Source organism: Cherax quadricarinatus, chromosome 39, assembly GCF_038502225.1.
Source record: "Cherax quadricarinatus isolate ZL_2023a chromosome 39, ASM3850222v1, whole genome shotgun sequence".
NCBI classification, from domain to species: Eukaryota; Metazoa; Arthropoda; class Malacostraca; order Decapoda; family Parastacidae; genus Cherax; species Cherax quadricarinatus.
Window position 1 is genome coordinate 15,464,745 of NC_091330.1, and position 25,000 is coordinate 15,489,744.

The 25,000-nt window shown below is 46.3% G+C and overlaps 1 protein-coding gene across 3 annotated transcripts in view; it reads left to right on the forward strand.

The window, feature by feature from the left end:
- Positions 1-25,000, forward strand: part of LOC138853773 (insulin gene enhancer protein ISL-1-like) — a 562,317-nt gene that overhangs the window by 28,968 nt on the left and 508,349 nt on the right. For all 3 annotated transcript variants that reach the window (XM_070092442.1, XM_070092445.1, XM_070092443.1), the window contains exon 2: positions 20,048-20,110. In XM_070092442.1, coding sequence (XP_069948543.1) covers positions 20,048-20,110 — 63 coding nt within the window. The remainder of the gene's footprint in view (positions 1-20,047; positions 20,111-25,000) is intronic.

Below are 25,000 nucleotides of genomic sequence, written 5' to 3' on the forward strand. Positions count from 1 at the left end.
CAGCAGTTATTTGGTTGATGTGCGCTTCAGGAGATGTGCCTGGTGTTATACTTACCCCAATATCTTTTTCTTTGAGCGAGGTTTGTAGTCTCTGGCCCCCTAGACTGTACTCCGTCTGCGGTCTTCTTTGCCCATCCCCAATCTTCATGACTTTGCACTTGGCGGGGTTGAACTCCAGGAGCCAGTAGCTGGAAAAGGTCTGCAGCCTGTCCAGATCCCTTTGTAGTTCTGCCTGGTCTTCGATCGAATGAATTCTTCTCATCAACTTCACGTCATCTGCAAACAGGGACACTTCGGAGTCTATTCCTTCCGTCATGTCGTTGACAAATACCAGAAACAGCACTGGTCCTAGGACTGACCCCTGCGGGACCCCGCAGGTCACAGGTGCCCACTCTGACACCTCGCCACGTACCATGACTCGCTGCTGTCTTCCTGACAAGTATTCCCTGATCCATTGTAGTGCCTTCCCTGTTATCCCTGCTTGGTCCTCACTGTGTGTGTGTGTGTGTGTGTGTGTGTGTGTGTGTGTGTGTGTGTGTGTGTGTGTGTGTGTGTGTGTGTGTGTGTGTGTGTGTGTATGTGTGTGTGTGTGTGTGTGTGTGTGTGTGTGTGTGTGTGCGTGTGTGTGTGTGTGTGTGCGTGTGTGTGTGTGTGTGTGTGTGTGTGTGTGTGTGTGTGTGTGCGTGTGTGTGTGTGTGTGTGTGTGTGTGTGTGTGTGTGTGTGTGTGTGTGTGTACTCACCTATTTACTCACCTAGTTGGGTTGCAGGGGTCGAGTCACAGCTCCTGGCCCCGCCTCTTCACTGATTGCTACTAGGTCCTCTCTCTCCCTGCCCCATGAGCTTTATCATACCTCGCTTAAAACTATGTATGGTTCCTGCCTCCACTACATCACTTTCTAGGCTATTCCACTGGCCTGACTACTCTATGACTGAAGAAATACTTCCTAACATCCCTTTGATTCATCTGTGTCTTTAACTTCCAATTGCAACCCCTTGTTGCTGTGTCCCATCTCTGGAACATCCTGTCTTTGTCCAGCTTGTCAGTTCCTCATAGTATTTTACAGGTTGTTATCATGTCCTTTCCCTATTCCTCCTATCCTCCAGTGTCATCAGGTCAATTTCCCTTAACCTTTCTTCATAGGACATTTTCCCTTGAGACTAGTTTTCTTGCAAACCTTTGCACTTTCTCTAGTCACTTGATGTGTTTGACTAGGTGTGGTTTCCAAAGTGGTGCTGCATACTCCAGTATAGGCCTGATGTACATGATGTACATAGTCTTGAACGATTCTTTGCTTAGGTGTCGGAACACTATTCTTAGGTTTGCCAGACACTCATATGCTGGAGCAGTTATCTGGTTGATGTGTTCCCCAGGAGATGTCCTTGATATTATACTCACCCCAAGATCTTTTTCCTTGAGTGAGGTTTGTAGTCTCTGGCCCCCTAGACTGTACTCCGTCTGCGGTCTTCTTTGCCCTTCCCCAATCTTCATGACTTTGCATTTGGCAGGGTTAAATTCAAGGAGCCAGTTGCTGGACCAGGCTTGTAGCCTGTCCAGATCTCTTTGTAGTCCTGCCTGATCCTCGTCCGATTCGATTCTTCTCATTAACTTCACATCGTCTGCAAACAAGGACACTTCTGAGTCTATCCCTTCCGTTATGTCGTTCGCATCGCTATTGGAGTGTTCGCATCGCTATTGGGCCGTGCGGACGTGCTGCGCAGTAGCTCCTGATTGAGTTGGCATTTGCGCAGTGTTGACGTGTACTTGGCTCTGTGAAGACCTGTTTGCGCGCTCTCTAGAATTGAAGCAAGATGCCCTCCATCGAGCAACTTTACCAACAGCTTAAGGAAGAATTGAGGTTGGCGAATTTGGAAATTCGGCGATTGACCGAGGAGAACAAGAAGATTCGTAGTAGTCCTCCTGTTTTGAGTCCTCAGGTCAAGAAGGGAAACTGGTCAGTGGCTGGACAGCAGGGAAAGAAGTTGACGATCAAGAAGACGAATGGAAAGGTAGAAACGATGAAGAAGAAAGAGACTGCCGTGGAAACTGTTGTGGAAACATCCAATACATTCTCAGTGCTACCCGACGAATGTGAGTTGACTACTGGGAACGACACGACGAAAGACATTAAGGAAGGTAAGAATATTGTTGTTGTTGGGGATAGCCAAGTTAGGTATATGGATAGGGCGTTCTGCTTGAAGGACAGGAGTAGGAGACAGAGAGTTTGCTTTCCTGGGGCTGGGATGGAGGATATTGTTAGCCGTCTGGATGACATCATGAGAGGTAATGGGAGCAATCCTATTATCTGTCTCAGTGCTGGAGGCAACGATGTTGGCAGACGTAGGAGTGAGGACCTGATTAGCAGGTATAGGTCAGCAATAGAAATAATTAGAAGTAAGGGTGGGAACCCTCTCATATGTGGTATTTTGCCAAGGAGGGGAGTTGGAAGTGAATGGTTGTCCAGGGCAATTGGTGTCAATTGCTGGCTGGACAAATACTGTAAGGAAAATGCGGTAACATTCATTGACAACTGGGACCTCTTCTATGGCAGAAATGACATGTATGCTAGGGATGGGGTTCACTTATCTAGGTGTGGGGTGGGAGCACTGGCAACTGCAGTGGAGGGAGCAGTTAGGACTTTAAACTAGGAATAGTTAGTGGTATGGGTTTTGGCAGGAAAACAGTGAAGTCCCAGTGTAGTAATATTACGAGTTCTAGGGGAACTAGTAATAATAAGAACGAGATAGATATTGAAAAGCCAGGGACCTTGGGTGATAAAGACGGTAATAGGTTTAGTAGAAAAATAGAAATGAGCAGGAAGGGTAAAGAGAAAGGAGAGTCTTTCAATGTTTATTATGCTAATTGCCGTAGTGCTAGGAATAAGATGGACGAGTTGAGATTAGTTGCTAGTGTAGGTAACATTGATGTATTTGCCTTAACTGAGACGTGGTTTAATTCAAAAAGTCGGGACATGCCTGCGGAATGTCATATTCAGGGTTTTAAATTGTTCCAAGAAGATAGAAGTATTGGGAGGGGGGGTGGGGTGGCATTGTACGTCCGAGATCGCTTGAACTGTTGCATAAAAACGGGTATTAAGTCTGAAGTAACACATACAGAGTCTGTTTGGATAGAATTTTCAGAGGGGCATGAAAAACTGATTTTAGGAGTGATATACCGTCCCCCTAACTTAGATAGGGACCAAGGGAAACTACTATGGGAGGAAATTGTTAAGGCCACAAGGCACGATAATGTAGTAATTCTAGGAGACTTTAACTTTAGTCATGTTGATTGGAATTTCTTGACTGGGAATTTAGAATCGTACGACTTCTTAGAAGTATTTCAGGATTGTTTTTTGAAGCAGTTTGTGACAGAACCTACAAGGGGAAATAACCTGCTTGACTTAGTTATGGCAAACAATGAATCCCTTGTTAATAATTTAGAAATTTCAGAGGAACTGGGTGCTAGCGACCACAAATCAATTACATTTAGCATTGAATGGAAGTACGATAGTAGCGATAACTCAGTAACAGTCCCAGATTTTCGCTTAGCAGATTACGATGGGCTTAAAGAACACTTATCATCTGTTGACTGGGGTAACGAAGAGAGCTATCAATATGACAGTTTTCTGAACACTATACATGCTGCTCAAAGAGCGTTTATCCCATATAAAGAAATTAGATCAAATAGAAATGACCCAAAATGGATGAATAATAGGCTCAAATATCTACTAGGGCATAAGAAAGGAATTTATAGGCGTATCAAAAGAGGTGAGGGTCATCTTATGAATCAGTATATTGACATTAAGAGGGACATTAAAAAGGGGATAAGAAAAGCTAAAAGGGACTATGAAATTAAAGTTGCTAGGGATTCTAAAACTAACCCAAAAAGTTTTTTCCAGGTCTATAGAACAAAAGTTAGAGATAAGATAGGTCCCCTTAAAAATAACTATGGGCACCTTACTGACAATGAGAATGAAATGTGCTTGATTTTAAATAATTATTTTCTCTCAGTTTTTACACAGGAAGACACTAACAATATTCCAGTAATTAATTTTTACAGTGGGCTAGAAGAAGATAAATTATGTAACATCACAGTCACTAGTGAGATGGTTGTGAGGCAGATAGACAGACTGAAGCAAAATAAGTCGCCGGGTCCTGATGAGGTTTTTTCAAGGGTTCTTAAGGAATGCAAAATGGAACTCTGTGAACCATTAACTAATATTTTTAATTTATCTCTTCAAACAGGTGTAGTGTCTGATATGTGGAAGATGGCTAATGTAACTCCTATTTTTAAAACAGGGGACAAGTCGTTACCGTCAAATTACCGCCCAATAAGCCTGACCTCAATTGTAGGCAAATTACTAGAGTCAATTATAGCTGAGATTATAAGAAGCCATCTCGATAAGCATAGCTTGATTAATGATACTCAGCATGGATTCACAAGAGGCCGGTCTTGTCTAACTAATTTATTAACTTTCTTCAGTAAAGCTTTTGAGGCTGTTGACCACAATAAAGAATTTGATATTATTTACTTAGATTTTAGTAAGGCTTTTGATAGAGTTCCGCACCATAGACTGTTAAAGAAAGTGGCAGCCCATGGCATTGGGGGAAAAGTGCTCTCGTGGATCGAGTCATGGCTCACTGACAGGAAGCAGAGAGTGTCCATAAATGGGGTTAAATCCGAGTGGGGATCTGTAACAAGTGGCGTTCCACAGGGATCAGTCTTGGGCCCGTTGTTGTTTATAATATATATCAATGATCTTGATGAGGGAATTACTAGTGATATGAGCAAATTCGCCGATGACACAAAGATAGGTAGGATAATTGATTCAAACGTAGATGTTAGGGAACTTCAGGAGGACTTAAACAAACTCTATTCTTGGTCAGAAAAGTGGCAGATGCAGTTCAATGTAGATAAGTGCAAGGTTCTGAAGCTTGGGAGTGCCCATAACCCTAGTACTTATAAATTAAATGATGTAGAACTTAGCCATACAGATTGCGAAAAGGACTTGGGGGTTATGGTGAGCAGCAACCTTAAACCAAGACAGCAATGCCTAAGCGTACGTAATAAGGCAAATAGATTACTGGGATTTATATCAAGAAGTGTAAGCAACAGAAGTCCAGAGGTCATACTGCAGCTTTATACATCATTAGTAAGGCCTCACCTTGATTATGCAGCTCAGTTCTGGTCTCCGTATTACAAAATGGACATAAATTCGTTAGAAAACATTCAGCGTAGGATGACTAAATTAATACATAGCATCAGAAATCTTCCTTATGAAGAAAGATTGAAGACTCTTAAGTTACATTCACTTGTTAGACGAAGAATGAGGGGAGACCTGATCGAAGTGTATAAGTGGAAGATAGGTATTAATAAAGGGGATATTAATAAGGTCTTGAGGATGTCTCTCCAAGAGAGAACCCGCAGTAATGGATTTAAATTAGATAAGTTTAGATTTAGAAAGGACATAGGAAAGTATTGGTTTGGAAATAGGGTAGTTGATGAGTGGAACAGTCTACCTAGTTGGGTTATTGAGGCTAGGACTTTGGGTAGTTTCAAATCTAGGTTGGATAAGTACATGAGTGGGAAGGGTTGGATTTGAGTGGGACTTTCACATCAGAGCTTATTTCTTGGGTAGCATTGAAAATTGGGTTGGGTAAATGTTTTGTTAGTGGGATGAATTGTAAAGGACCTGCCTAGTATGGGCCAGCAGGCCTCCTGCAGTGTTCCTCCTTTCTTATGTTCTTATGTTCTTATGTATGTTTGATGTTACTACAATACATTCTGAATGTTAATATGATATATAAAATTCTTAATTTTTATACACGTATGTGCAATACTTATGTGTTTTTATTCCGAAACGTTTCGCCTACACAGAAGGCTTTTTCATTCGCGTACTGAGGAGCCAGCAGAAGCTATGGTGATGTAAAGACGATGTCATCAGGGACTGACCACCTCAAAACTTCTGTTGTCACCTCTGTATCTGACTGAAGAAGATACCTAACTGTTCCACATACGTTTTACTTGTCAACCTGTCGGTAATATACATCATTATCAAGTTCATACAGTTAAGACAGAGTGTACGGGAGATGAAGTGTGATGAACGTGTGGGATGCTGTGGCGTAGAGGGAAGATCAGCCAGTCAGTCTGGAGATGAAGTGTGATGAACGTGTGGGATGCTGTGGCGTATAGGGAAGATCAGCCAGTCAGTCTGGAGATGAAGTGTGATGAACGTGTGGGATGCTGTGGCGTATAGGGAAGATCAGCCAGTCAGTCTGGAGATGAAGTGTGATGAACGTGTGGGATGCTGTAGCGTAGAGGGAAGATCAGCCAGTCAGTCTGGAGATGAAGTGTGATGAACGTGTGGGATGCTGTGGCGTATAGGGAAGATCAGCCAGTCAGTCTGGAGATGAAGTGTGATGAACGTGTGGGATGCTGTGGCGTATAGGGAAGATCAGCCAGTCAGTCTGGAGATGAAGTGTGATGAACGTGTGGGATGCTGTGGCGTAGAGGGAAGATCAGCCAGTCAGTCTGGAGATGAATTGTGATGAATGTGTGGGATGCTGTAGCGTATAGGGAAGATCAGCCAGTCAGTCTGGAGATGAATTGTGATGAATGTGTGGGATGCTGTCGCGTATAGGGAAGATCAGCTAGTCAGTCTGGAGATGAAGTGTGATGAATGTGTGGGATGCTGTAGCGTAGAGGGAAGATCAGCCAGTCAGTCTGGAGATGAATTGTGATGAACGTGTGGGATGCTGTAGCGTATAGGGAAGATCAGCCAGTCAGTCTGGAGATGAATTGTGATGAACGTGTGGGATGCTGTAGCGTAGAGGAAAAATCAGCCAGTCAGTCTGGAGATTAAGTGTGATGAATGTGTGGGATGCTGTAGCGTAGACAAAAGATCAGCCAGACAGTGAGTCTGGTGGTCAGAAAAGCAGCAGATGCAGTTCACTGTACATAAATGCAAAGTCATGAAGCTCGGGAAGGTGCATAACACTAGCGCATGTGAAATAAATAATGTAGATCTTGGCCAAGTTGATAACGCTATTGTCTGGCCTTGTTAGAAGGATAGATAGATAGATAGATAAATAGAGAGATAGACAGATAGCAAGATACATAGACAGAGAAATAGAAAGATAGAGAGATAAGTAGATAGATAGATAGATAGAGAGAGAGAGAGAGAGAGAGAGAGAGAGGGGGGGGGAGGAGGGGGTAGACAGACAGCACAGGTTAATCCCTGGTAATCCTTTCCTCCACTACAGAGATTTAATGGGTTTGTTGTAATAAGAAAAGGAAAATTCAAGCTAAGAGCCAATAAGTGAAGCTGTGTGTGTGTGTGTGTGTGTGTGTGTGTGTGTGTGTGTGTGTGTGTGTGTGTGTGTGTGTGTGTGTGTGTGTGTGTGTGTGTTTATTCACCAAGTTATGTGCGGATTTTTACCTCTAAAAGTCTACGGTTCTGCCCCTGCAGACACACACACACACACACACACACACACACACACACACACACACATACACACACACACACACACACACACACACAAACACACACACACACACACGCACGCACACAGACACACACACACACACACACACACACACACACACATACACACACACACACACACACACGCACGCACACACACAATATCCTGGTAGAAGTTCATAATATTCTTCAGTTATTATCATTATTTTCAACTTCATCTCAGCCAAATTTGGAAAATTTTCTCTATTCATTCCACCGAACTCTATATACTTATGTAACTTGGGAATCTCTCTCTCTCTCTCTCTCTCTCTCTCTCTCTCTCTCTCTCTCTCTCTCTCTCTCTCTCTCTCTCTCTCTCTCTCTCTCTCTCTCTCTCTCTCTCTCTCTCTCTCTCTCTCTCTCTCTCTCTCTCTCTCTCTCTCTCTCTCTCTCTCTCTCTCTCTCTCTCTCTCTCTCTCTCTCTCTCTCTCACTATCTCTCTCTCATACACATCCTCGTTGTCCTAGCAAGGTTTCAATACTATCTACCAGCTCTTCCTCTCAGAAAGCACTGCAAGATGTGTCCTTTAGAGAATATTACTCTGAGTACACAGTGTTTGTACTCTCATTTACTTGTGTTTAGCGGCAGATTCTCGTCTTCTTATAACAACACTCCAGAGTACTCAGTATCTGCTCGGTGCAGGTCTGACACTTCTCAACCCATGTGTCTGTGTCTGCTGATGGGACTGCTTGCTATCCTTTGTGGTATTCCTAGACTCACGGTGGTCCTTATAAACTCACAGTGGATCCCAGTACACTCAAAATGGTCCTTCTAAATTCACAGTGGGCCCTCTCAACCCACAGTGGTGCCAATAAGCCCACAGAGGTGCTGGTAAACCTACACTGGTGCTGGTAAACACACAGTAGTGCCAGTAAACTCGCATCATCAAACACTGCTCAGACAACGTAAGTATTATGTCGATAAAACAAGAGCTTGTAAATGATGTACCATACTGACCAGGGTAGGCTGGAGTAGGCTCAGACGGTGAGAAGCTGACCAGGGCAAGAGGGAGTAGGCTCAGATAGACCAGGAACTGACCGGGATAGGAGGAAGAAGAATCAGATTCTCGTGTATAAACGAAGACATGCCTTAGAATGCCCTGGCACTGACCAGAGAAAGCTGGAGTAGGCTCAGATACTCATATAGTGAGCAGAGTAGGCTGAAGTAGATTCAGGATCCTCAGATACTGGCCAAGTCAGGCTGGAGTAGGCTCAGATACTCAGATAATGACCAGGATAGGCTGGAGTAGATTCTGAATCCTCAGATGCTGGCGAAGGCAGGCTGGAGTAGGCTTTCACACCTCCCTCCCTCATCCTGACTCCCTGATACACTCACTACTGTGACATCTTATTGATTATCTCCCTCCCGTCTTGAGCCATCACGGTAGCTAGAGGGAGAGAGCGGTGGGGAGGGGGGGTACGGAGGTGCGAATGATGAAAAAGACAGGAGGGAGCAAGAGAGGAAAGTGAGGGAGAAAGAGAGGAAAGTGAGGGAGCAAGAGAGGAAAGTGAGGGAGAAAGAGAGGAAAGTGAGGGAGCAAGAGAGGAAAGTGAGGGAGAAAGAGAGGAAAGTGAGGGAGCAAGAGAGAAAAGTGAGGGAGCAAGAGAGGAAAGTGAGGGAGCAAGAGAGGAAAGTGAGGGAGCAAGAGAGGAAAGTTAGGGAGAAAGAGAGGAAAGTGAGGGAGCAAGAAAGTGAGGGAGAAAGAGAGGGAAGTAAGGGAGCAAGAGAGGAAAGTGAGGGAGAAATAGAGGGAAGTAAGGGAGCAAGAGAGGAAAGTGAGGGAGAAGGAGAGGAAAGTGAGGGAGCAAGAGAGAAAAGTGAGGGAGCAAGAGAGGAAAGTGAGGGAGAAAGAGAGAAAAGTGAGGGAGCAAGAGAGAAAAGTGAGGGAGAAAGAGAGGAAAGTAAGGGAGCAAGAGAGGAAAGTGAGGGAGAAAGGAAAGTGAGGGAGCAAGAGAGGAAAGTGAGGGAGAAAGGGAGGAAAGTGAGGGAGCAAAAGAGGAAAGTGAGGGAGAAAGAGAGGAAAGTGAGGGAGCAAGAGAGAAAAGTGAGGGAGAAAGAGAGGAAAGTGAGGGAGCAAGAGAGGAAAGTGAGGGAGAAAGAGAGGAAAGTGAGGGAGCAAGAGAGGAAAGTGAGGGAGCAAGAGAGGAAAGTTAGGGAGAAAGAGAGGAAAGTGAGGGAGCAAGAGAGGAAAGTGAGGGAGAAAGAAAGGAAAGTAAGGGAGCAAGAGATGAAAGTGAGGGAGAAAGAGAGGAAAGTGAGGGAGCAAGAGAGGAAAGTGAGGGAGAAAGGGAGGAAAGTGAGGGAGCAAGAGAGGAAAGTGAGGGAGCAAGAGAGGAAAGTTAGGGAGAAAGAGAGGAAAGTGAGGGAGCAAGAGAGGAAAGTGAGGGAGCAAGAGAGGAAAGTTAGGGAGAAAGAGAGGAAAGTGAGGGAGCAAAAGAGGAAAGTGAGGGAGAAAGAGAGGAAAGTGAGGGAGCAAGAGAGGAAAGTGAGGGAGAAAGGAAGGAAAGTGAGGGAGCAAGCGAGGAAAGTGAGGGAGAAAGAGAGGAAAGTGAGGGAGAAAGAGAGGAAAGTGAGGGAGCAAGAGAGGAAAGTGAGGGAGAAAGAGAGGAAAGTGGGGGAGCAAGAGAGGAAAGTGAGGGAGAAAGAGAGGAAAGTGAGGGAGCAAGAGAGGAAAGTGAGGGAGCAAGAGAAGAAAGCAAGGGTGCAAGAGAGGAAAGTGAGGGAGCAAGAGAAGAAAGCAAGGGAGCAAGAGAGGAAAGTGAGGGAGCAAGAGATGGGAAAGGAGAGAAAGATGAAGGAGTGGAGAGATGGGGCAAATGGATAGAAAGAAGGATTGGGGGAGAATGGAAAGGGAAGGAGAGGAGGATATAGAAAGATGAAATGGGAGAAGTAGAAGAAGGAAGAGGAAGAAAAACGAAGAAGCGAAGGAAATATTCAATGGAAGAGGGGAAGACTGAGGAGAAATGGGAATTGCTGAGAATGACAAAGACATAAAAATACATGAGAGAGAGAGAGAGAGAGAGAGACAGAGAGAGAGGTGAAGAGAAAGGAGTATGTAAGACAGGGACAGTGAAGAGGAGATAGTTGTACGGTATGGAGAGACAAGATCCAATAAGGGTGAGCTATGAATAGGTCCAGATCGAAGACAGCATTCGAAAAGAGAAACCCATGGCTTAACCCAGCTGCTGGGCGAGCATGGTCAGTTGAGTACCAGCAGACAGACTGGCAGGAGCAGCAGGAATTCAGCTTGCTGCAAGACTGTCTATAACAGCTGAGAGGTTGGCTGTGTCCTCAATGTTGTCACTGGTGTTACTGGTGTCACTGGTGTCACTAGTGTCACTGGTGTCACTGGTGTCACTGGTGTCACTGGTGTCACTAGTGTCACTGGTGTCACTGGTGTCACTGGTGTCACTGGAAGACTTTGTTTACGTTAGCTTGGTGAGCTGTGTCTTTATGGTGAACGTTCGGTGGATGACGTAGTCTTGAGTTTCCTGAAGGCTTCATTTGGCAGGTGGGTGAGGGTAGAGGAGTTGTCTGGGTTGTGGATGAAACGTATCACAAATTCTGGGATTTGGCTTAGTATGACGATGTTTCGGGACACAAGAGGCGTATTTCTCAGCTCCGTTGCAGTCTGGTGTTCAGTTTCTTAGGAAACCTGAAGCCGCTGTTTAAAGGTGCAGCGTAGAAGATTAGAGTTTCCCAAGTGAAGCCAGACATGTGGTCGCCTGCTTCAGTTTCTTCTGAGATGTTTGCAAGTGTTTGTCTTCAGAAGGTGAAGGTGCTGCTGTGGGTATAGTAGTGGCAGTGGGTATAGTGGGTATGGCTGCTTCTGGGATGAGTACGCTGGAGTTGTCTGAGTTGGTGACCTCAAGTGTTTGTGTGAAGCGGTCTTCAGGAAGCATCATGTCTGGCAGGTAGTTGAGTCTAAAGACTGCTGTGGCGGCTTCACTGACGATTCCTGGATTGGCAGCATTCTGCAAGTGGGCAAAAATTAGACAAGTGAGAATCATCTTGAAAGATTGATGCTGTGTCAGCTTGTGTGTCAGCTTGTATGTCAGTTTGTGTGTTAGCCTGTATGTCAGTTTGTGTGTCAGCTTGGAGGCTTGTGATGGCTGGATGTGCAGAGGTCTAAGTGGTGCTGGTTTTTTTCTGTGTCTCGAGTTTCTTATTTTTGTGATTTTTTTTCCATCCTCAGAGGGCATGAAGCTGCTAGGGTGCGGTGGTCTGCCTTGCAGTTGAAGCATTCTGGTTAGCTGGTTGACGTGCATTCCTTTAAGGTGTGCTTCCACACTACCACATTCAGAACAATACTTGTCCATGAGAGACAGTTCTTAGCGACGTGGATGTATGGGTAGCAGTTCCATCAAGGAGTTTGGTGGCGATACAACCCAGGTTCGACGTTCTTGGGGGCTGATGTAGTGTGAGACTCTTAGCTCTTCTCGAAATTCTTACTGAGCTACAGAGACCTCAGAGAACCTGATCTCAAGCACAGCTGAGGCGTTGTAGGATTAGTAGGGTAATCTCTTCACCCTTCCGACAGGCGTTCAGGTCCTCGATTTGTAACTTCAGTTCGCTGATGTGTTGCTCAGTGATTAATTGATCCAGCCTCTTGATAAACACCGGCTGCTTATCCTTCAGTGTCGGCGGTGGTATCACTTCGAAATCCCTGGCAATAAGAAGCCTCAAAGCTAAACTTGCAACTGAATCAGTTCGCCGTGAGAAGGCGTCCAGACACGAGAGTTCGACGTGCATAGTGGTTCTCAAGAAGGTGGCTAGTTCCGTCTTAGTTGGGTTTGCAACCCTTCTAGGAGTGACTTGATCCTGCAACGATGGATGGATTTCAAGATGCAGGGAAATTCCTTTTCGACATCAAGGATCGCACAGAGAAGCATAAAGTTGGATTGATGTTGCTTCTTCGCTGAGAGCCAGAGGTGTGTGGGGGGGACAGATGGAAGCGAAGGATGATAAATGCAAAGAGGAGGTGGAAATGCTGGGGACAGGAAAGGCAAAACGAGGTAGAGTGAGAGGGGACAACATAATGAGAGAGAGACAGACAGACAGACAGACAGACAGACAGACAGACAGAGACAGAGACAGCGACAGAGACAGAGACAGACAGACAGAAAGGGTAACTGACTGAGGTTACCAGTAGTATCTCAGTCACACAACACCATCACACACCATCTAACATCACCACACACTACCACCACACACCACCAGGATGCATCACACATACCACACCTTCTAACCAATTAAGGTAATGGCAGGTGTAGCAGCCTTACCATCAATGTACCACTCCTGATCCCTCCTGACTGACGTCAGCCTCCTCAATCGCATTTACTCTCCTGTCAGACACATTTGTGCATCTATATACCAACCACCATGACAAGATTACACTTTTAGGAAAGCTAAAGTGAGAAACTGAACCTAGTTTTAAAGGCAACACATACGAATCCATAACACATATGATTACACACGTACACATACACTTCCATATATTGTTCTACCTACTATATAATATCAGTTACATGTGTACCAGTATTCTTCCATAGTTACTGTACTGGTGATAGTTTGATTGTGTATCATGCAGTATGAAGGAGACTGTATCATGCAGTATGAATTAGAGACAGTGTTTCATGCAGTATGAAGGAGAGACAGTTTATCATGCAGTATGAAGAAGAAAAGTGTATCATGCAGTATGAAGGAGTGGCAGTGTATCATGCATTTTGGCGGAGTGGCAGTGTATCATACAGTATGACGGAGTGGCAGTGTATCATGCAGTATGACGGAGTGGCAGTGTATCATGTAGTATGGCGGAGCGGCAGTGTATCATGCAGTATGACGGAGTGGCAGTGTATCATGCAGTATGACGGAGTGGCAGTGTATCATGCAGTATGACGGAGTGGCAGTGTATCATGCAGTATGACGGAGTGGCAGTGTATCATGCAGTATGACGGAGTGACAGTGTATCATGCAGTATGACGGAGTGGCAGTGTATCATGCAGTATGACGGAGTGGCAGTGTATCATGCAGTATGACGGAGTGACAGTGTATCATGCAGTATGACGGAGTGGCAGTGTATCATGCAGTATGACGGAGTGGCAGTGTATCATGCAGTATGACAGAGTGGCAGTGTATCATGCAGTATGACGGAGTGGCAGTGTATCATGCAGTATGACGGAGTGGCAGTGTATCATGCAGTATGACGGAGTGGCAGTGTATCATGCAGTATGGCGGAGTGGCAGTGTATCATGCAGTATGGCGGAGTGGCAGTGTATCATGCAGTATGGCGGAGTGGCAGTGTATCATGCAGTATGACGGAGTGGCAGTGTATCATGCAGTATGGCGGAGTGGCAGTGTATCATGCAGTATGACGGAGTGGCAGTGTATCATGCAGTATGACGGAGTGGCAGTGTATCATGCAGTATGGCGGAGTGGCAGTGTATCATGCAGTATGGCGGAGTGACAGTGTATCATGCAGTATGACGGAGTGGCAGTGTATCATGCAGTATGACGGAGTGGCAGTGTATCATGCAGTATGACGGAGTGGCAGTGTATCATGCAGTATGACGGAGTGGCAGTGTATCATGCAGTATGGCTGAGTGGCAGTGTATCATGCAGTATGACGGAGTGGCAGTGTATCATGCAGTATGACGGAGTGGCAGTGTATCACGCAGTATGACGGAGTGGCAGTGTATCATGCAGTATGGCTGAGTGGCAGTGTATCATGCAGTATGACGGAGTGGCAGTGTATCATGCAGTATGACGGAGTGGCAGTGTATCACGCAGTATGACGGAGTGGCAGTGTATCATGCAGTATGACGTAGTGGCAGTGTATCATGCAGTATGACGGAGTGGCAGTGTATCATGCAGTATGACGGAGTGGCAGTGTATCATGCAGTATGACGGAGTGGCAGTGTATCATGCAGTATGGCGGAGTGACAGTGTATCATGCAGTATGACGGAGTGGCAGTGTATCATGCAGTATGACGGAGTGGCAGTGTATCATGCAGTATGACGGAGTGGCAGTGTATCATGCAGTATGACGGAGTGGCAGTGTATCATGCAGTATGGCTGAGTGGCAGTGTATCATGCAGTATGACGGAGTGGCAGTGTATCATGCAGTATGACGGAGTGGCAGTGTATCACGCAGTATGACGGAGTGGCAGTGTATCATGCAGTATGGCTGAGTGGCAGTGTATCATGCAGTATGACGGAGTGGCAGTGTATCATGCAGTATGACGGAGTGGCAGTGTATCACGCAGTATGACGGAGTGGCAGTGTATCATGCAGTATGACGTAGTGGCAGTGTATCATGCAGTATGGCGGAGTGGCAGTGTATCATGCAGTATGACGGAGTGGCAGTGTATCACGCAGTATGACGGAGTGGCAGTGTATCATGCAGTATGGCGGAGTGGCAGTGTATCATGCAGTATGGCGGAGTGGCAGTGTATCATGCAGTATGGCGGAGTGGCAGTGTATCATGCAGTATGAGGGAGTGGCAGTGTATCATGCAGTATGGCGGAGTGGCAGTGTATCATGCAGTATGACGGAGTGGCAGTGTATCATGCAGTATGACGGAGTGGCAGTGTATCATGCAGTATGGCGGAGTGGCAGTGTATCATGCAGTATGGCGGAGTGACAGTGTATCATGCAGTATGACGGAGTGGCAGTGTATCATGCAGTATGACGGAGTGGCAGTGTATCATGCAGTATGACGGAGTGGCAGTGTATCATGCAGTATGACGGAGTGGCAGTGTATCATGCAGTATGGCGGAGTGGCAGTGTATCATGCAGTATGACGGAGTGGCAGTGTATCATGCAGTATGACGGAGTGGCAGTGTATCACGCAGTATGACGGAGTGGCAGTGTATCATGCAGTATGACGTAGTGGCAGTGTATCATGCAGTATGACGGAGTGGCAGTGTATCATGCAGTATGACGGAGTGGCAGTGTATCATGCAGTATGACGGAGTGGCAGTGTATCATGCAGTATGACGGAGTGGCAGTGTATCATGCAGTATGGCGGAGTGGCAGTGTATCATGCAGTATGGCGGAGTGGCAGTGTATCATGCAGTATGGCGGAGTGGCAGTGTATCATGCAGTATGACGGAGTGGCAGTGTATCATGCAGTATGGCGGAGTGGCAGTGTATCATGCAGTATGACGGAGTGGCAGTGTATCATGCAGTATGACGGAGTGGCAGTGTATCATGCAGTATGGCGGAGTGGCAGTGTATCATGCAGTATGACGGAGTGGCAGTGTATCATGCAGTATGACGGAGTGGCAGTGTATCATGCAGTATGACGGAGTGGCAGTGTATCATGCAGTATGGCGGAGTGTCAGTGTATCATGCAGTATGACGGAGTGGCAGTGTATCATGCAGTATGACGGAGTGGCAGTGTATCATGCAGTATGACGGAGTGGCAGTGTATCATGCAGTATGACGGAGTGGCAGTGTATCATGCAGTATGGCTGAGTGGCAGTGTATCATGCAGTATGACGGAGTGGCAGTGTATCATGCAGTATGACGGAGTGGCAGTGTATCACGCAGTATGACGGAGTGGCAGTGTATCATGCAGTCTGGCTGAGAGGCAGTGTATCATGCAGTATGGCGGAGTGGCAGTGTATCATGCAGTATGACGGAGTGGCAGTGTATCATGCAGTATGTATCATGGAGTGGCAGTGGAGCCTGCAGTATGACGGAGTGGCAGTGTATCATGCAGTATGACGGAGTGGCAGTGTATCACGCAGTATGACGGAGTGGCAGTGTATCATGCAGTATGAGTAGTGGCAGTGTATCATGCAGTATGACGGAGTGGCAGTGTATCATGCAGTATGACGGAGTGGCAGTGTATCATGCAGTATGACGGAGTGGCAGTGTATCATGCAGTATGAGTGGCAGTGAGTATGACGGAGTGGCAGTGTATCATGCAGTATGACGGAGTGGCAGTGTATCATGCAGTATGACGGAGTGGCAGTGTATCATGCAGTATGACGGAGTGGCAGTGTATCATGCAGTATGAGTGGCAGTGTATCATGCAGTATGACGGAGTGGCAGTGTATCAAGCAGTATGACGGAGTGGCAGTGTATCATGCAGTATCATGCAGTATGGCTGAGTGGCAGTGAGTGGCAGTGTATCATGCAGTATGACGGAGTGGCAGTGTATCACGCAGTATGACGGAGTGGCAGTGTATCATGCAGTATGGCTGAGTGGCAGTGTATCATGCAGTATGACGGAGTGGCAGTGTATCATGCAGTATGACGGAGTGGCAGTGTATCACGCAGTATGACGGAGTGGCAGTGTATCATGCAGTATGACGTAGTGGCAGTGTATCATGCAGTATGACGGAGTGGCAGTGTATCATGCAGTATGACGGAGTGGCAGTGTATCATGCAGTATGACGGAGTGGCAGTGTATCATGCAGTATGGCGGAGTGACAGTGTATCATGCAGTATGACGGAGTGGCAGTGTATCATGCAGTATGACGGAGTGGCAGTGTATCATGCAGTATGACGGAGTGGCAGTGTATCATGCAGTATGACGGAGTGGCAGTGTATCATGCAGTATGGCTGAGTGGCAGTGTATCATGCAGTATGACGGAGTGGCAGTGTATCATGCAGTATGACGGAGTGGCAGTGTATCACGCAGTATGACGGAGTGGCAGTGTATCATGCAGTATGGCTGAGTGGCAGTGTATCATGCAGTATGACGGAGTGGCAGTGTATCATGCAGTATGACGGAGTGGCAGTGTATCACGCAGTATGACGGAGTGGCAGTGTATCATGCAGTATGACGTAGTGGCAGTGTATCATGCAGTATGACGGAGTGGCAGTGTATCATGCAGTATGACGGAGTGGCAGTGTATCATGCAGTATGACGGAGTGGCAGTGTATCACGCAGTATGACGGAGTGGCAGTGTATCATGCAGTATGGCTGAGTGGCAGTGTATCATGCAGTATGGCTGAGTGGCAGTGTATCATGCAGTATGACGGAGTGGCAGTGTATCATGCAGTATGACGGAGTGGCAGTGTATCACGCAGTATGACGGAGTGGCAGTGTATCATGCAGTATGGCTGAGTGGCAGTGTATCATGCAGTATGACGGAGTGGCAGTGTATCATGCAGTATGACGGAGTGGCAGTGTATCACGCAGTATGACGGAGTGGCAGTGTATCATGCAGTATGACGTAGTGGCAGGGTATCATGCAGTATGACGGAGTGGCAGTGTATCATGCAGTATGACGGAGTGGCAGTGTATCATGCAGTATGACGGAGTGGCAGTGTATCACGCAGTATGACGGAGTGGCAGTGTATCATGCAGTATGGCTGAGTGGCAGTGTATCATGCAGTATGGCTGAGTGGCAGTGTATCATGCAGTATGACGGAGTGGCAGTGTATCATGCAGTATGACGGAGTGGCAGTGTATCATGCAGTATGACGGAGTGGCAGTGTATCATGCAGTATGACGGAGTGGCAGTGTATCATGCAGTATGACGGAGTGGCAGTGTATCATGCAGTATGACGGAGTGGCAGTGTATAATGCAGTATGACGGAGTGGCAGTGTATCATGCAGTATGACGGAGTGGCAGTGTATCATGCAGTATGGCGGAGTGGCAGTGTATCATGCAGTATGACGGAGTGGCAGTGTATCATGCAGTATGACGGAGTGGCAGTGTATCATGCAGTATGAAGGAGTGGCAGTGTATCATGCAGTATGGCGGAGTGGCAGTGTATCATGCAGTATGACGGAGTGGCAGTGTATCATGCAGTATGGCGGAGTGGCAGTGTATCATGCAGTATGAAGGAGTGGCAGTGTATCATGCAGTATGGCTGAGTGGCAGTGTATCATGCAGTATGGCGGAGTGGCAGTGTATCATGCAGTATGGCTGAGTGGCAGTGTATCATGCAGTATGGCTGAGTGGCAGTGTATCATGCAGTATGGCTGAGTGGCAGTGTATCATGCAGTATGACGGAGTGGCAGTGTATCATGCAGTATGGCTGAGTGGCAGTGTATCATGCAGTATGGCTGAGTGGCAGTGTATCATGCAGTATGGCTGAGTGGCAGTGTATCATGCAGTATGGCGGAGTGGCAGTGTATCATGCAGTATGGCTGAGTGGCAGTGTATCATGCAGTATGGCTGAGTGGCAGTGTATCATGCAGTATGACGGAGTGGCAGTGTATCATGCAGTATGGCGGAGTGGCAGTGTATCATGCAGTATGACGTAGTGGCAGTGTATCATGCAGTATGACGGAGTGGCAGTGTATCATGCAGTATGACGGAGTGGCAGTGTATCATGCAGTATGACGTAGTGGCAGTGTATCATGCAGTATGACGGAGTGGCAGTGTATCATGCAGTATGACGGAGTGGCAGTGTATCATGCAGTATGACGGAGTGGCAGTGTATCATGCAGTATGGCGGAGTGGCAGTGTATCATGCAGTATGACGGAGTGGCAGTGTATCATGCAGTATGACGGAGTGGCAGTGTATCATGCAGTATGACGGAGTGGCAGTGTATCATGCAGTATGAAGGAGTGACTGCAGTTGTTTGCTTAATGGAGTCCACAGAGAAAGGGGAGAGGAAAGGGGAGTGTGAGAGGAACAGGTAGCAACTAAAGGGAGAGAGGATTTAGGCGAGGGCAATGGGAGAAGACTAATGGTGCAGATACTCTGCATTTAACACCATCGTTAGCACGTTAGCGTTGCTAATGGAAGCTATTAATTACATTTTCCCCATTCATAACATACATGGCACTGGGAAAAATTTTCCTGTATATTCCTGCCATAGGAATACTATTTATTAACAAAAAATGTAATGTGTCATATTTTTTCGTTTTCAATGTGGTTTTTAATTCTACCTTCAAATTTGTGCCTTGATGCCGGTGAGAGGGCTCTTGATCAAAGGAATTGGAGCTGTCCCTTTCTATCCACGGGTAAGATCTGACTAACTTTCCATTCCCAAGGCGCTATATGACTCCCCCCTGTGGGTTTAAAGCTCCTTCTATGTTATTATTGTAACAAGACAAACAATAATATCGAGAATGCTAATACTAATAAAAATAATAACAACCACTTCAATAATAATAATAATAATAATAATAATAATAATAATAATAATAACAATAATAATAATAATAATAATAATAATAGTAATAATATTAATAATAATAATAACAATATTAGTCATAATTCTCTCTCTCTCTCTCTCTCTCTCTCTCTCTCTCTCTCTCTCTCTCTCTCTATATATATATATATATATATATATATATATATATATATATATATATATATATATATATATATATATATATATATATATATATATATATCTCATAATGTCTTCTATCTCTCTGCCCCTCAGGGTGTTATTCCCTGTTCTGTTTCTCACTGTCTCCCATGTATCTCTGTATCTCACTGTCTCAACTGTGTTCCTGTTTCTCACTGTCTCCCATGTGTCTCTGTATCTCATTGTCTCACCTGTATTCCTGTATCTCACTATCTCACCTTCTCTCCTTGACAGTCACACTGAGAGACAAGCGTCAGCTGGGAGAGACGCAGCCGGGCCTGGTGCGGATGGAAGCTGGTAGGTGTAACCTCTGTCTCTTAGCAACTTGTAAAGAACCTTGTGTGTGTGTGTGTGTGTGTGTGTGTGTGTGTGTGTGTGTGTGTGTGTGTGTGTGTGTGTGTGTGTGTGTGTGTGTGTGTGTGTGTTTGTGTGTGTGTGTGTGTGTGTGTATGTATGTTTGTGTGTGTGTGTGTGTGTGTGTGTGTGTGTGTGTGTGTGTGTGTGTGTGTGTGTGTGTGTGTGTGTGTGTGTGTGTGTGTGTGTGTGTGTGTGTATGTGTACTCACTTAATTGTTGTGGTTGCAGAGGTCGAGTCACAGTTCCTGGCCCCGCCTTTTCACTGGTCGCTACTAGATCACTCGTCCTGCTCCATGAGCTTTATCATACCTCTTCTTAAAGCTATGTATGGATCCTGCCTCCACTACATCACTTCCCAGTCTATTCCACTTCCTGACTACTCTGTGACTAAAGAAATACTTTCTAACATCCCTGTGATTCATCTGTGTCTTCAACTTCCAACTGTGTCCCCTTGTTTCTGTGTCCCATCTCTGGAACATCCTGTCTCTGTCTAACTTGTCGATTCCTCTCAGAATTTTGTATGTCGTTATCATGTCCCCCCTACCTCTCCTGTCCTCCAGTGTTGTCAGGTTGATTTCCCTTAACCTCTCCTCGTAGGACATACCTCTTAGCTCCGGGACTAGTCTTGTTGTAAACCTTTGCCCTTTCTCTAATTTCCTTACATGCTTGGCTAGGTGTGGGTTCCAAACTGGTGCTGCATACTCCAGCAGAGGAATAACATACACGGTGTACAGGGTCCTGAATGATTCCTTATTAAGATGCCGGAATGCTGTTCTGAGGTTTGCCAGGCGCCCATATGCTGCAGCAGTTATTTGGTTGATGTTCGCTTCAGGAGATGTGCCTGGTGTTATACTCACCCCAAGATCTTTTTCCTTGAGTGAGGTTTGTAGTCTCTGGGCCCCTAGACTGTATTCCGTCTGCGGTCTTTTTTGCCCTTCCCCAATCGTCATGACTTTGCACTTGGTGAGGTTGAACTCCAGGAGCCAGTTTCTAGACCAGACCTGTAGCCTGTCCAGATCCCTTTGTAGTTCTGCCTGGTCCTCGTTCGATTGAATTTTTCTCATCAACTTCACATCATCTGCAAACAGGGACACTCTTGAGTCTATTCCTGACTCCTGTGGAGCCCTACTCGTCACAGGCGCCCACTCTGACACTTCGTCACGTACCATGACTCTCTGATGTCGTCCCGACAGGTATTCCCTGATCCATAGCAGCACCTTCCCTGTTATACCTACCTGGTCCTCCAACGTATGCACTAATTTCTTGTGTGAAACTGTGTCAAACGCCTTTTTACAGCCCAAGAAAATGCAATCTATCCACCCCTCTCTCTCTTGTCTTACTGCTGTCACCCTGTTATAGAACTCCAGTAGGTTTGTGACACAGGATTTCCCATCTCTGAAACTGCTCTGGCTGTCGTTGATAATCTCATTCCTTTCTAGGTGCTTCATCATTCTTCTCCTGATAATCTTCTACATGACTCTGCATACTATACATGTCAGTGACGCTGGACTGTAGTTTAATGCTTCGTGTCTGTCTCCTTTTTTAAAAATTTGGACTACATTTGCTGTTTTTCATACCTCAGGTAGTCGCCCGGTTTCGAAAGATGTGTTGAAGATTGTTGTTAGTGGCACACATAGCGCCTCTGCTCCCTCTCTCAGGACCCATGGAGATATGTTATCCGGCCCCATCGCCTTTGAGGTATCTAGCTCGCTTAGCAGCCTCTTCACTTCTTCCTCGGTTGTGTGTACTGTGTCCAACACTTGATGGTGTACCCCGCCTCTCCGTCCATCTGGAGCCCCTTCTGTCTCCTCCGTGAACACTTCTTTGAATCTCATGTTGAGTTCCTCACATACTTCACGGTCATTTCTTGTGATCTCCCCTCCTTCCTTCCTCAGCCTGATTACCTGGTCCTTGACTGTTGTTTTCTTCCTGATGTAGCTGTACAACAGCTTCTGGTCAAATTTGGCTTTTGCTGCTATGTCATTTTCGTATTGTCACTGGGCCTCCCTTCTTACCTGTGCATTTTCGTTTCTGGTTCTACGACTATTCTCTTTATTTGCCTTCTATACTTCTTCCATTCTCTAGTTCACTTGGTTTTGGCCTCTCTACACCTTTGGGTGAACCATGGGCTCATCCTGGCCTTCTCATTATTCCTGTTACCCTTGGGTACAAACCTTTCCTCAGCTTCCTTGCATACTGTTGTCATATATTCAATCATCTCATTTACTAACTTCCCTGCCAGTTCTCTGTCCCACTGTACCTTGTGCAGGAAATTCTTCATGCATGTGTAGTCCCCTCTCTTGTAGTTTTGCTTCATTTGTCCTGCCCTTCCTGCTTCCCTCTCCACTTGTAATTCTACTGTGTATTCGAAGCTCAGAACCACGTGGTCACTGGCCCCGAGGGGTCTTTCATAAGTGATGTCCTCAATATCTGCACTACTGAAGGAGAATACTAGGTCCAGTCTCGCTTGTTCGTCCTCTCCTCTCTCTCTCTTGTAGTGTCCCTTACGTATTGGTACATGATGTTTTCCAGTACCACCTCCACCATCTTAGCCTTCCACGTTCCTGGGCCCCCATGTGGCTCCAGGTTCTCCCAGTCAGTTTCTTTGTAATTGAAGTCACCCACAATCATCAACTTTGCCCTGCTCGCATGAGCTCTTCCGGCCACTTCAGCCAGTGTGTCAACCATCGCTCTGTTACTCTCATTATATTCTTGCCTTGGCCTCTTGCTGATCTATGGTGGGTTATACATCACTGCAATTACCACCTTGGGGCCTCCAGACTGAAGTGTTCCTATTATGTAGTCTCTTGCTTCTCCTCTGTCTCCTCTCTCCAGCTAGTCAAAATCCCATTGGTTTTTGATGAACAGTGCCACTCCTCCACCCCGTCTGTTCCCTCTGTCTTTCCTCAAGATCTGATATCCCGTTGGAAAGATGGCATCTGTTATCGTTCCTGTGAGCTTGGTTTCGGTGAGAGCTATGATGTCCGGTGATGCCTCTTTGATTCTATCGTGCCACTCCTCCCACTTATTCGTTATTCCATCAGTGTCTGTATACCATACCTTCAGTTTCCTCTCCAACACTGTGTTCTGGAGGTCTATGGAGGTGGGGGACCTGTCAGTGTGCTGTGAGGCTCTATAGCATAGTGTAGGGTGGGGATTGCTAAGTGTGGACTGTGGTTTGTGTTGGGATAGCGTGTTTGGCTGTGGGGTTCTGAGGGTGGTTCTGTGTGTACTTGCGCTTGTTGCTCTACCCGGCTCTGGTTGTCCTCTGCTGACTCTGTCCTTGTCTCTTTTCCTAGCCCCTTTCGTTTCTGTGTCTTCTTCCACAGCTGCTGTTTTTGTTCTGTCACGGCCTGGGAACACACTCTTGTATGTTGATGATTCTTTTAGCCGTGATTTCTCTTGCAGGACCCTGTTCCTCACCATTTCTGTCTTGAATTTCAGTTTGACCGGCCGATTTCTTCCCTTCAAGTACCCTCTTGTTCTCTGAAAATTTGCTATCTCAGTCATGCCCTCCTCGCCTATTTCTTTGATGTTTTCAATCTTCTGTTTTTCTTTCTGTCGTCTCTCACTATGTGTCCTCCATTTGCTCTCCTGAAGCCCCTGAAGAAACATTGACCTCTCCCTCTTCTCCTCCCATTGCCTTTCCCTCTGTGACTCTGGGTCCCGTTTGTACATAGCCATTGTCTCCCTTATTTTATCCTGTAACTCTTGGTGGCATGGTCGTGCCTCTGCGTGGGACTTGTCACCTTCTCTACCTTCTTTTCCCTCACTGCTATCCCTTCTCTTAACAGCTCTCCCCCTACATTCCTCGGCCTTGCTTGGACTGATAGGGCCTTAGTCTTGTCTTCTTCCTTTCCGTTGGGTTTCCTGTGTGTGTGTGTGTGTGTGTGTGTGTGTGTGTGTGTGTGTGTGTGTGTGTGTGTGTGTGTGTGTGTGTGTGTGTGTGTGTGTGTGTGTGTGTGTGTGTGTGTGTGTGAATGTATGTGCCTGTGTGTGAGCATGTGAGAGAGAGTGAAACATGGCGTGGAAGAATCCGCAGACTTGCTCACGAACTTCGGTAAAACAAGAATGGGAAAGACAAGCATTGAGTAAGGCAGACAGTTAGGCAGACAACATTACGCAGACAGAAGTAAAACAAAACAAAGTTGTTTATGAGAGAGAATCAGCAAGACATCCTATTGGGGCAAGTGTTCCACAAGGAAGCGTGCTGGGACCATTGTTATGGAATGTCTACTTCAACGACCTTCTTCATCTCATCCCAGAATCACATGCATATGCAGACGACTGTACACTGACATTCACTTATCCAAGAGAAGAAATGCCAGCTGCTCTAAGCTACATCAGTCACCAGCTAAGAGCTATATTAGCTTGGGGAAATAGATGGCAAGTAACATTTGCACCTGAGAAAACTCAAATGATGATCGTCTCTAGGCACCATGATGGTAATGCTGGTGCAGTAGTAAGGATGAATGGGAGGGTGTTGGAAACCTGGAGAAGAAGTTGATATTCTTGGGGTGAAATTTGACTCCAAACTAACCATGAAGAACCATGTTGTAAATCTAGCATACAAGGCAGCCAGGAAGCTTTCAGCACTTCGCCGTATCTCGCATCTACTTGACAGTAGGGGTTGCAAGCTTCTGTACGAGGCACAAGTACTCTCACACCTTGAGTATGCTCCACTTTCTTGGTTTGCCTGCCCCCCCCCCTCTCATCTGCGACTGCTTGACGGAGTGGAGAACAGAGCAAGACGTCTCATCTCTCGCCTGGACCCATCCTGGATAGATCTGTCATTTCAGCAGAGCCTTCAACGCAGGAAGGATGTGGGTGG